The following is a 13577-nucleotide window of genomic DNA, read 5'->3' on the forward strand; positions in this document are numbered from 1 at the left end:
TATTCAGTGCTGTCTATGATGCTCATCAGACAGCTTACAGAGTGTTCGGCACTGAACAACTTTCTTTAGGTACATTCTTGTGATATGGCCGGGAGAGGTCTGTGTTGACTGTTCCTGGATGTACGGACACACACACCACCTGGAAAAAATCAAGAGAACAAGTTCATCTCATGTTGTTCTATAAAGCTCCACTGTTCAGCTTCATACCTCACACCTCTTCTCTCGATCATATCTAGTGACTACAGCACAAGATCCAGTAAATACTTAACCTTAGATATCCATCATGTACACACTCGTGTGTGCAGAACTGGTTTCAGATACTTTGCAACTTTAAATTGAAACAACTGCAATCTGATGTTTTTTTCATGATTCTTGTAACTATTTTTAGTTCCTTGTTATTGTGTAGTTTCTGTTTTGCTGTTCTTGTTCTCATATCTCTCTTTGAAAATACATATTAATCTCAATGAGACTTCCAGATAAAATAAAAACAATAAACTCTATAAACTAAAGGCCATGGGTTTATATGCATGTGTAAGGGCACCATGCATCCCTTTCCCAACACGTTTCCTCTGCTTCTCTAGGAAGAGAGATAGAGGCTACCAATATTTGTTTATGGCATCTCCGAAATAATAATGATAAAAGCTACTATAAAAAACACTTAAACCTTTACCTTGGGTCGACCGCGCCCCAGCTCTATAGACAGATTCCTGGTAGCCATGTTGAGAGCTGCTTTAGACATTCTGTAGCTGTACCAACCACCAAGACCTGAGAGGAGGGGATGGGAGTGGAGTGTGGGGAGAGAAAAACATAGAAGAATACAAATGAATCATTCTATTAGCATGCATACATTACCACAGTGTAACCACCAGGAACACAATACCTACCATTGTCGCCAATAGATCCCACTTTGGCTGTGATGTTGACGATGATACCGCTGTGCTGCTTGGCTTTCTCTGCTGGCTGTTGACCGAAACTACCTCCACCCTTCTGTAGGAGGGGGGCAAAATACTTTGCCATGACCAGGGGACCCACTGCGTTGGTCGTCAAGGTGGAAATGATGCCCTGAAAGGTAAAAGAAGTGATCAATATGATAATGGTTTAACCAATTACTTCACAAAGAAGTGGTGGGTATTTGGTGGAGGTGAATGAACAGTGGTTTCTTCTGTATAGAAAGCTGGGCCACAGGATAGTATGAGTACATTGAGTGGCTGGAAGAACCAGTATATGGATGATGCACCCAGCAGCAGCATTGATTGACACTGCCTCCTGCTGTCCTCTGTGGTGTATTTTGAGAAAAGCAACTATAGCAGGCAACACTAACAGAAAAGCTCAAATGACCTTGACATTAATATGGCTTTGAATATTGTATTTATGCCGAAGTTGAAGTCAGACACTAAATATTGGTCCAAGATAATTGTGTCTCTCCAAGTTATTGAACAGGTACTAATAAGTAAGCTTAATTTTAAATAACATAATTTGTTAACGAGGTTTGGAACGAGGCATCAGTAGTCCCCTGACACTTGGTAATATTGTGGGTCATCAGTCGTTACAAAACCGTTCAGTTTAAGATGACTCAGTTGAATAGGATATTGTTATTTGCAGGACATTTAGTATATTTAGTTTTACTCTACTTTTCCTGCTGAGAGAGCAGCTTAACTGTCATAACACCATGCTTTACCTGAGCAGAAACTTCTCTCAGGCTGGTCTCTCCTTTTCCGGAGGGATGAAGCATGGCCGAGGAGTTGACGATCAGATCCAGCCGACCGAAGCTCTCCTTCACCTGGTCCGCAGCTCCGCGGATGTCCTCCTCCCGGCTCACGTCCAGCCTGAGGACCGTCAGTTTGCCCGGGTGTTGGCCGGCCAGTCCCTGCAGCTCGGCTGCTCCATCCGGGTTTCGGCATGTCGCTATAACGGCAGCAGAGCTTTTGCTTTTCAAGATATGTTTGCAGAATTCAAGCCCCAGTCCTCGGCTGGCCCCTTGAATGAGCGCCACTGGGGATGCCATGACAGGTAAGTGACATAACACTGAAAGCGGATGGAGAGTTGTAGCCTAGTATTTGCTGCCTTCACTTACACCCCAAAAACGTACTTCTTTCGTCATTCATAAAAAGACAGAAAGGAATTGTGCTGACATGTGGCTTTTAAAAGACATTTGAGTAACTTTTATACTTTTTGTATATAGGAACTATGAAAATGTACTTTTAAATCCTAGTTTTGAATAACTTTGAAGTTCCAAGCTGCAAGCTAACGAGGAGAACATGAAGGCAGCATGTTTCACAACAAGAAAAGTACGCCCTCTGTAGGTCATCTAGGAAGACACTTACACAACTCTTTTGCACGTGTCTACGCGTGCATAATATTGCACAAAACTGTGCACTGGCCAGATATGGAGCTATAGAGCTTATTTTATACAGCCTATGAAAAGGATAAAAACAATCTGTCTTTAGATCGAGCACTTTATTTGCTCTTTCCAAGCATTCACCTCACGTATTTAATATAGATTAATCATAGATAAAGCACATTCTGATTTATTGAATGGCCTATTTCCCCAAAGGTCAAAACAATTCATAAGGTTTACCTGGTTGCAGAATTTATTTAAACAAATAATAATAGTTGAAGTGACAATGACAGACCAAACATTAGAACATATGTTTTCTAAATGACATTCCGACGTTTGTCATTTATTTTATTTTTTTTAATATGGATAAATGAAACTAATCCATTTCTGACATGATTAATATGATCAGTCGTATAGGGTAAATATCATATTCATTGTAGAAAGTGGAGAAATAGTAAGCCCTCATTTGTTTTGTTTATAACTTTTTTCAAATAATTTTTCTGAAGAAAATGTATTCTAGTAAAATAGCTTTTTAGGATTTGTGCAGAAATATCTTTTGTTTTGATTTATGCTCCTTATTTTTGAAGTTCTTGCTCCTCCTTAGGTTTTTTTTGGGGTACAGATCTATGCCTAGTGATTAAGAAATAGCTATTCATTTATATATTTAATTTGATCAAAATTCCCCTTATTTTTTTAATTCATTTTTGAAAACGTTTATATTGTATTATATTATACGTTTGCATTATATGCAAGACATTGTATGTACTCTAATGTGTATTCAATAATAAAACATATTAATAATAATACTAATTTACACCTACACATCAGCATTTTTTCCCTTTAGAGTCAGGTTTTTGAATCTACACCGGAAATAATAAGTATGTTATATATAACACAAATAATAAGGGAAAGCACCTAAAAGAGACAACTTAAGCAGTGATTTTTATTTTCCACCTTCCAGTCCAGTAGGGGGCAGTGACGTATTTGCCAACTGCCAATACATCCGGGAAGAAAGTGTGTTCGATTGATGTAAAATTACCTAAATATATTTTTTTAAAACACATACACAACATATATTTTGTAATAGTTTTCTACAAACAATAAATACAGACTACATAGAATATAGCTTATTATAGACGATTAAGTAAATGCAGTCGAGCCCAAGCCTGAAGAAGAAACTGGTTGCCTAGCGACCAGTGGAAGTGTAGCGTCAGCTAGCTAGCTAAGCGATCTGCTAACAAATGAAATATGCCCCATAAAACAGCGTATAAATGCCACCAAAAAGAAAAGGACCTTTGCAGCTTGTGCGGAGAGAAGTGGACGAAATCAAAAAACAGGTTTGTTACTGAATGGTGCTTGTTTGTGCACAACAGTTAGAAGATGAACGCCAGATTTACAGTAAATTAACGTACTGAATAGACAGGTCGTTGCAGCGGTAACGTTAGCACTAACCGACCGTTTTCCAAAAAAGGTTATCCTGTAAGGCTTGCGCTATAGTAGCTCATTATGTTGAGAATACGTTTTGGCCAATTTGATTTTACTTACAGATTTGTGCGAGTATAAATGTCTATAAATGACTGAAGATGAACCACGTCTGGTCTTCAGTAAGCAACGTAAACAAAGGCAAACGTTTAGCATTTCCTAAAAAGACGAGTTTTTTTGGATAATTAAGTTAATGCCGAATTATCTAGAATGCACTAAAATAAATGCTGTAGGATTTGTTTAATGACGTGCTCAGTCAAGAAGTAGGAAAACACTAAAAGGCCAGATCTTTAATGAAGGATTGGCAAGAAGCGTAGGATCTTCGATGAGTTTGGAAAGATTTTTCACACAGCACAACGCATTCAAATGACAGACTCATAGGCTGGCTTGTAGTTTTGTTGCCAACAAAAACATCCAGAATTTAGAACAAATCTGAGCTATTTGGTTAACAGATATATAATATTAAACATCAAGTTATCACTGTAAAATTTACAGATGAAATTCAACCTCAACTCCACATTGGTGCCAACAATTCTGTATTCACTGTCAATTAATCTCATTGTTCTTTAATTCCAGGTTGACAGTCTGGTGAAGGATGTGCAGAGTCGGGATGGATCCACTGAAAAGGCATTTGGGAGGTAAACAGCTCTGACAGAGCCACAGCAGTGCTTCCTACGTTTAGTTTTACTCACTGTAACTCCAGTTAAGTCTCGGATCCTCATCCAGACTAGCACTGAAACTATTGAAGGGATGTGGTTTTACTCTGATTGTATTCCCATTCCATCTCATTGTGATTATGTTGATTGATGATGATGCTATGAGGTTTTATTTTTGCCTTAATGTCCAATTCAAACAGATGTCAAGAACTGCAGATGTCGGCAGAGAAGACACTAAGGACATTAATGAAACTGACTAAGGTTAGTGCTGTACTGTCGGTAAATTTGTGAATTATTATTAGCTGTCACCAGCAGCTCTATAACCCCCCCCTCTTTGGCGGCCACAGTTTTTCCCCAAGGAGGAAGAAATTTGGCACGGAGGTCAAGTGTTTGTGAGGTGGTGTGTGTGTGTGTATAAATGAATGAATGTGTGGTTGCATGCACGTGCGTGGTTGCAGCTATTGTAAATTTGCACCTTGTTTTATTTTAAAATATCTTCTTTGTAATTAGTGTGGCAGCATTATTCAGTTCAACTCCTAGATGACCTCCAAAAAAGAAAGTTTATTGGTGATGCGTTCAATGACAGGAATATAACAAAAATGATCACAGTACTGTACATTATTTAATAAATAAAAGATAATATAACATTTTTAAAGAAAGTTGTATATCTGATAGGCCAGTATTGGATTGCTCAATAAAAACTAGAAGTAGTAGATTCTAGCTAAATTGTCATCAACATTTCTTGTTTGTCTTTCTAGGCGGATGAGCTGGCTCCGGTGGGGAACTATGATCAGAGGAAGCAGGACGAGGAGAGACGACTGCAGAACATCTTGGAGCGTGTAAACACTCTCTCTCTGGAGCTTTCACCTCCAGGACCCAGTACTGCTGCAGGGTCAGTGACTGCAAAGAAAAAAAGAAATGTGCTCGGGGGCATTTGTGATTAACCGCTATTCTGTACATCTCTTTGTTATCCAATTATATACAGTACATCAGTATCATTTGCTGCAGTCGCTAAATTTCCTCACACTTTTTGTATTATTTGTAAAGCAGTTGCACAGAAACATCTATATCAAAGCATTGGTTTAAATGAGTCACATCCTGTGCATGTGAACTTTGAAGCTCAGTGTTTTTTAGGTTGTACAAGAAAAACATTAGTTTGACATCTCATCCAAAATGTAAAAGTATGTCTTCACGTTACCATGGTTTGATCCACAGCTCCGTTTTAAAGGAAGATAGCGAGGATGATAATGACGAAGATGATGACGAAGACAGTAGCGACACTGATGGTGATGATGAAGATGAGAAGCAAGCCGTGAAACCGCCCTCTGAGTCAGACCCTCACATCTACACAGCACTCAGTGACTTCAGAGGAGAACAGGAGGGAGATCTGTCTGTTCAGGTGAAGTACTTCCTGTTTTAGACTACAGGTCAGAAACATGCAGGGGTCTATTTAAGTGGTTAAGATGAGTAGGTGGAGTTAAGCTGGACATGCAAGCTAAGCATTCCTGCATTCTACCACTCTCCTCATGCAGCTTTATTGCATTTCTGGAAATGTATGTGTGACAAATGACTCTTTCAGGTCAAGTATTTTGAGTGCTGCCTGCACCTGAATACTGAACTTGAAGAGGAAATTTAAAGGTTTAGGCGCTGAGGACCTTTTCCTGATTCCATGCTACAACCAAAATATCTTTTTATCATGATGTCTAATACAAATGTTCTCTACAACAACGAAGATAATCAGGAAAGAGAAACACTTGAAATGTGTTGACATGACTTAAAAAGACAGTGTTTACAAGGTGCACAGTGAAAAGCCTGCCTTAGTTTTTTTCTTGCATCTTAGAAATGGCATTTTATTACACTTATTAACAGAAGAGGGCAGCTCTTGCTTCCTAAATCATATGTGAATGAAATGGAGTATTCTCGACAAGCTTGACAACTACACACTTCTTTCATTTTAAGCAGAGAAAGTCTGTTTGTTAGCAATGTGTGAATAATGTGACGTTACATGACTTGTTTGTTTCCCTGCTGTTTCCCCTCAGAGGGGGGAGTTATTGAGGATTATCAGGAAGACAGCAGATGGATGGTGGCTGGCTCAGGACGCTAAAGGCAAAAGAGGGCTGGTTCCAAAAACCTACCTGAAGGTACGCCACCTGCAAAACATCTGCACCACATTAAACCTTCTGGTGCTGTTACTTTAGAGTAGATGCAGTGTGCTACTGTAAACTGCTGACTCTCTGGATCTTTGGCAGTTAAAACCACTCACCTTTCAGATTGGCTCTGGTGTTGATGATGATGATGATGATGATGGCGATGATGATGATGGAAAAGACGACGATGATGATGATGATGAAAATGAGGAGTCAGATGAGGATGAAGATGGTGAAGAACTGACTGATGACCGAGAGAAACAGAGGTTCTACATTTTCACCTCCTCTGTGTAGATGTTGTAGTTGGTTAAAAGGACCCTCGTCAGTGGTTCTGGCTACTGAAGTTAAATGAGAGACTTTTCTGCATAATTAACATTAAATATCAAGAAATTCAATTTGAATTTGTCTCTTCTTCATCAGCAGTTCTCCACATTCCAACTGGAGTACTGTGAAAAAAGCTTTGACTCAGGTAAATATATACAAATTACTGCTACTGGAACTGATGCTTCCTTAAATGTTCCTGTCAACGGATATTAAATTCACAATTTGTGAATTATATATACAGTATATTTATGGTTGTGTGTGTGTGTGTGTGTGTGTGTGTGTGTGTTACAGATGGATGCAACAGATGTGCTCTCTGCCATGGGGGCTATACCTTCAGGATTCAGAACATCATATCTCAACAAACTGCTGGTGGAGGAAGGTCATTATACTCTCTCTAAAGAGCACATTGATACTCAATCTAGTCTATAAAATGTAAGAAAATTGTAAAATGCAGATTCTCAGTGACATCTTCAAAACCAATCAAAGAGAAACAGTCATGCAGGTAGAAGCAGAGATTTGGGTGATGCCTTCACAATTTATACCACCACCACTGCAACTAAGTACTAGTGGTGCCAGTCTCTATTAGTACCGCTACTTGTTTAACTAATAAACACTGTATGATTTAAAAGGCAAAGCCCTAACTGTGTGTGTCTTCTTCCAGGTATAACATACAGAGGAAGTCACTATATTCAGCCTGAGCTCAGCCAATCGCAGCTCTCCTTTAGTGACCTCTTCCTGGATCCAGACACTGGCAGGGTGAGACAGTCTTCAGATTTCTCATACTGCAAAGCCTCCAGTCAGGAACATACTTCCTTGACAAAAACACTTCATACTTCAGGTAATTCATCAGTGTCCCGTTCTGTCTTGTAGGTTCGTGCTCGTCAGGTCAGGACTTGTGTTTGTTTCAGTTTGTGGAGCTGCAGGATGATTCCTACTCCTGGGGTCGGAGTTCAAGTCCTCAGCAGACACGTCCGCCTGTGTGCTTATGATGAAACTCAGGTGGGTTATTTCTGCTGTATATACAGCTATTATTGTCATGCTGCCATGTTGTACTTCCTGACTCTACCCAAGTGAGGAAACAATTTAATAGAATCTGTTGATTTATAAATTATTTGCTCAAATTAGCATACAAAATCTATGAATAGCTGTATGAAAATGTCTTATTCATTCATGACACAACACAGGGAAGTTATGAAAATACAACTTATTGTTATTCAGACTTTCTTACTTTTCGCCCTCTTGCTCTATCCCAGACTTTGTCCTAATGAGCTGTACTTGTGTTTCAGGTGTTGAGTAACATCCACACAGTGAGGGCAACGTACAACTCCAAGAGCCCCAAGACCTGGAGCTTCTCTCCAAGAGTATGTTCACAGCATTACAAACATGGAATTACACACAGTTGTTGTTTTTCTCTGTTCTCTGCTCGGGTGATGTGAACTTTACTCAAAGAATTTTACTAAATGTAAATGTGTTTGCTCCAGATGACAGGTATCCTACCCGCCCTTCTAGATGGAGACTGTTTCCTACGCTGCAACTCTGCGTCTCCTAAGCTCGGTATCCTCTTTGAACTGGGAGTCACCTTTATACGCAATGTGAGGACAAACACGCATACAGATATACAGATATACAGGGGACAGTGACGGGATAAGAAAGAACAGACACATGGACTCCTAAAAGGAAATGGAAAACATAAAATACATAATTCCTCCTTCTATGAGTGGGTACTTATTAACAACACAGAGAGTGTTTGAGAAGCAGCAGTATAATAGCATATTCTGTGTATGTGTGTGTGTGTGTGTGTTAGTCTACAGGAGAGAGAGGGGACCTTAGCTGTGGCTGGGCTTTCCTAAAACTGATGGACGACACTGGAAATCCACTACCTAACAAGTACACACACACCAAAAATATATCAGTGGCCAATAGTTTGATTTCCATGAAAAATGCCAAAGACACCGTTTTGTACACACATGCCAACCGCATATATACTCACATTATACTGTGTATTCATACATACTCACATTATACTGTGTATTCATACATACTCACATTATACTGTGTATTCATACATACTCACATTATACTGTATATTCCTACATACTCACATTATATTGTGTATTCATACATACTCACATTATATTGTGTATTCATACATACTCACATTATACTGTGTATTCATACATACTCACATTATATTGTGTATTCATACATACTCACATTATACTGTGTATTCATACATACTCACATTATACTGTATATTCATACATACTCACATTATACTGTGTATTCATACATACTCACATTATACTGTATATTCATACATACTCACATTATACTGTGTATTCATACATACTCACATTATACTGTGTATTCATACATACTCACATTATACTGTATATTCATACATACTCACATTATACTGTATATTCATACATACTCACATCATACTGTGTATTCATACATACTCACATTATACTGTGTATTCATACATACTCACATTATACTGTATATTCCTACATACTCACATTATACTGTATATTCATACATACTCACATTATACTGTATATTCCTACATACTCACATTATACTGTGTATTCATACATACTCACATTATACTGTGTATTCCTACATACTCACATTATACTGTATCTTCATACATACTCACATTATACTGTGTATTCATACATACTCACATTATACTGTATATTCCTACATACTCACATTATACTGTATATTCATATATACTCACATTATACCGTATATTCATGCATTCATACATACTCATATTATACTGTATATTCATACATACTCACATTATACTGTATATTCATGCATTCATACATACTCACATTATACTGTATATTCATGCATTCATACATACTCACATTATACTGTATATTCATGCATTCATACATACTCACATTATACTGTATATTCATACATACTCACATTATACTGTATATTCATATATACTCACATTATACTGTATATTAATATATACCGGTACTCACATTATACTGTATATTCATGCATTCATACATACTCATATTATACTGTATATTCATACATACTCACATTATACTGTATATTCATATATACTCACATTATACTGTATATTCCTACATACTCACATTATACTGTATATTCATGCATTCATACATACTCATATTATACTGTATATTCCTACATACTCACATTATACTGTATATTCATACATACTCACATTACATACTCACATTATACTGTATATTCCTACATACTCACATTATACTGTATATTCATGCATTCATAAATACTCATATTATACTGTATATTCATACATACTCACATTATACTGTATATTCATACATACTCACATTATACTGTATATTCAAATATACTCACATCATACTGTATATTCATATATACTCACATTATACTGTGTATTCATACATACTCACATTATACTGTATTCATACATACTCACATTATACTGTATATTCATGCATTCATACATACTCACATTATACTGTATATTCATGCATTCATACATACTCATATTATACTGTATATTCATACATACTCACATTATACTGTGTATTCATACATACTCACATTATACTGTGTATTCATACACACTCACATTATACTGTATATTCCTACATACTCACATTATACTATATATTCATACATACTCACATTATACTGTATTCATACATACTCACATTATACTGTATTCATACAGCGATGTGTACTTAATACATTAAAATCTAATCTGTGTGTGTAGGACCTATGAACTGCCAGTGAACGGTGGCATGCCCTTTGAGAAGGATGTCACGGTGGAGGCATCAGTCAGCAGAGGATGTAAGCAGAGCTCAACACTCGTGTCACATCAAGTCCAGTCTTATCAAGTGTCTTCACACACCCATGTAACAATCAGATGTGGGACACAGTGCTTGAATAAAAGCACACAACACAAAAAAGGAATTAGAAACTGTTGGATTGGATTGGATATAAAAACCTTTCAAACTTTGATTTTAAAATAGAAAGTAAAAAAAGTCCTCTCCTCTCAGCTCCAGCTGGGGTTTTCCAGCAGATGCTTCAGGCCAGGCGGCAGCCCAAACTCATCATAAAGATAAAATCAGCCAGCAGCCGGACCAGAACACAGCTCAGGTGGGAGGATCCGCAAGAAAAACTTACCACAGAGCTTGATAAATATGTGTACTGTATTGTATATGTTAGTATTGTTTTCCTCTTCAGTGTCCTTCCAGACACTCTGCTTCACTGTCTGAGCTGCGTCCACCTGCTGGCTCTGCACAGGCAGCTGCTGGCCGACACGCTGCTGATGGACAGGCCTACCATGCAGAATGCAGGTAACAGACGCCTTCAAAGCCTCTTATCCAAATTCAAGTTCTTAGAAAGAGCTGAAGTTTCTCTCTGTTTCAGATCTGATCTGCAGTCCTATACTTTCTACATTCCCTGTGCTGTTGGACCAACCAGACCTGCTGGATGCTCTCAGGGTCAGTATGAAGAGCCTCATGGTTTCGAACATTTTCATGATAAAACTGTATTCACTATTTTTGATATTAAAAAGTATTCTGCATGTCCTCCAGAAATTCATCTGTTTGAAAGCAAGAAAATGCTGAATACATCACTTTATTTACAAAATAACATCTCAATTTAAAATAAATGCAACTGCTGTTTTCTTTCAGACTGCCTGGCTGGATGCTGAGACCAGCATGAGCAGAGCGCAGAAGGTCAGTGTCTGTGTGTGTGTCTGTGTCTGTGTCTGTGTGTGTGTGTGTGTGTGTGTGTGTGTGTGTGTGTGTGTGTGTGTGTGTGTGTGTGTGTGTGTGTGTGTGTGTGTGTGTGATTGTGTAATACCAGTACACACATGTAGAGGGTGCTGACAGTATGAGTAAGCTGGTGGCTTTTCTCTACCAGCATGTGTTTGTGTGTCCTGTGCATAATGTTGTGGTTAAACCTTCCTCCCTGTGTGTTTGCAGAGAGACGAGTCCCATTTAAAACAGGAGTTTGTTAAAGTCTACATGTCGTCCGTCTATTTCCTCCTCCACTCACCCTCGCTGCCCTGTCATCGCTTGGCGGACCCACCCTCAGAGGAGCGGCGGGGCAGAGTCATCTTCGCCACCCTGGATGCTCTCAAACACACCCAGCACTCCACGGGCCAATCTGGAGACCCAGAGGTCTTTCTCGACCCCATGCGTCAGCATGTCGCCTTTGATATCACAGAGTTGACCTTTGACCTCCTTCATGTGGCACGGTAACCGTTACATCAAATCACTTAGAGGCAAGGTTGATTACATTGAGTACATTTGAATGTAAATACATTTAATTAAGTGTATTCTGGACATCAGTTTGCTTTACTAATAGGAATACACCCCTTAAAAGTGCCATGCATACATTTAGAAACATTTAAAATAAATGTAAAGGATAAGCTGGTGATATTCTATATTTTTGTTACTGTCAATAAATCCCATGAAAAGACAAAAAAGCGTTATTACATTTCTCAATACTTCCTTAACTTCCAAACAGGAGTAAATAATGTATTTATTGGGGACTATTTTCAGCTGTAGATTAATACACTTGGTGCTCTAGTTTGGCAGCAGCATGTGGGATCGACTCCAAATAAACTAAACTAAACTAATAAAATAGTGCCTCGGTTCCTTCACCTAGTTCACTCATTGATGTGTTTTGAACAGTCTTTGGACAATGATGGAGCTCTGTGGCACAGAGCAATTAATCAGGCTTTGGATTCACAAACAATCCTTGTTGGAGATTCTGATTATACACAATGACCCTCTTACCTGCTGAAATAAATGTGGAACAAAAGTGAATGTGTATAATGCCAAAGATCCCTCTTTAATGAATCATGGAGTACACTCCACTCCTCTTAAAGTCAACACTAAAACAAGTTCCAGTAATAAGGGAGGGACACTTTGTGATGAGACCAAAGCAGATTTCTGTAATAATAGAACCGTTAATGACATTATTAGCATGTTTTTTTACTGCTATTTATTGCCAAAGTTTGTTCTATTTTGTAATAAACATTCTATTAAAATTGGTTGACTTGTTTGTCTGCGCACCAAACTCGCCAACCCGGTCATTTGACAGCACTGAGCTGCTCCATTCACCTCCACCCATTAGTTCAATAGTGTGTGTGTGTGTGTGTGTGTGTGTGTGTGTGTGTGTGTGTGTGTGTGTGTGTGTGTGTGTGTGTGTGTGTGTGTGTGTGTGTGTGTGTGTGTGTGTGTGTGTGTGTGTGTGTGTGTGTGTGTGTGTGTGTGTGTGTGTGTGGTGTAGAGTTACAGGGTATAAGAGCAGTGTTCATTCTTTTTATAGCCTGGTATAAAAGAACAAGAGCAGTGAGAGGTTGGATCAGTCTGGCTCAGATTATCCATCAGTTTGTGGTTTCACATCTTAAGAAATATTTACTATTAGGATTAATCATAACAATGATACGACATCTGTGATAAACTAACTGCCTGCATTACGTTCATGGGATTCAGCCTCAAAGTGCCAACAGTCTTTGAAAAGCATCCAGGTTACTTAACCCTTCATAACTCTTGGACTTGACTCAGACTTTTAAAAATGTTCAGCTGTTCTAATAATGATATATTTTTTTTATATACAGTT

At 38.3% G+C, this 13577-nt stretch overlaps 2 protein-coding genes across 7 annotated transcripts in view; one reads left to right on the forward strand and one right to left on the reverse strand.

The window, feature by feature from the left end:
- The window catches only part of LOC115020398 (C-factor), a 2645-nt gene extending 591 nt beyond the window's left edge, over positions 1–2054 (reverse strand). Inside the window, 6 exon segments of the mRNA XM_075074146.1 lie at positions 1–7; positions 9–64; positions 67–139; positions 671–765; positions 885–1062; positions 1679–2054. The exon segment at positions 1–7 is cut by the window's left edge and continues 591 nt beyond it. Coding sequence (XP_074930247.1) covers positions 1–7; positions 9–64; positions 67–139; positions 671–765; positions 885–1062; positions 1679–2005 — 736 coding nt within the window. The 5' untranslated portion in view covers positions 2006–2054.
- Positions 2055–3348: 1294 nt separating this feature from the next.
- On the forward strand, positions 3349–12996 carry nphp1 (nephronophthisis 1). Of its 6 annotated transcripts, none has more exons than XM_029450391.1 (20): positions 3349–3367; positions 4397–4458; positions 4677–4737; positions 5235–5368; positions 5692–5875; positions 6516–6617; positions 6726–6889; positions 7044–7092; positions 7239–7326; positions 7609–7703; positions 7818–7946; positions 8234–8308; positions 8429–8539; positions 8752–8834; positions 10711–10787; positions 10997–11096; positions 11184–11296; positions 11370–11443; positions 11636–11680; positions 11930–12996. In XM_029450391.1, exons 3-20 carry the CDS (start codon positions 4693–4695, stop codon positions 12206–12208), a joined length of 1947 nt encoding a protein of 648 aa, XP_029306251.1. In that variant the 5' UTR covers positions 3349–3367; positions 4397–4458; positions 4677–4692; the 3' UTR covers positions 12209–12996. The 6 variants fall into 6 exon arrangements, with proteins under 6 accessions (XP_029306251.1, XP_029306247.1, XP_029306248.1 ...); XM_029450387.1 differs by lacking the exon at positions 3349–3367 and adding an exon at positions 3396–3675 and having other exon boundaries at positions 7047–7092; XM_029450388.1 differs by lacking the exon at positions 3349–3367 and adding an exon at positions 3396–3675 and having other exon boundaries at positions 6747–6889.
- Positions 12997–13577: the final 581 nt, after the last annotated feature.

The sequence above is a fragment of the Cottoperca gobio genome, chromosome 15 (assembly GCF_900634415.1).
Source record: "Cottoperca gobio chromosome 15, fCotGob3.1, whole genome shotgun sequence".
In the NCBI taxonomy this organism is placed as follows: Eukaryota; Metazoa; Chordata; class Actinopteri; order Perciformes; family Bovichtidae; genus Cottoperca; species Cottoperca gobio.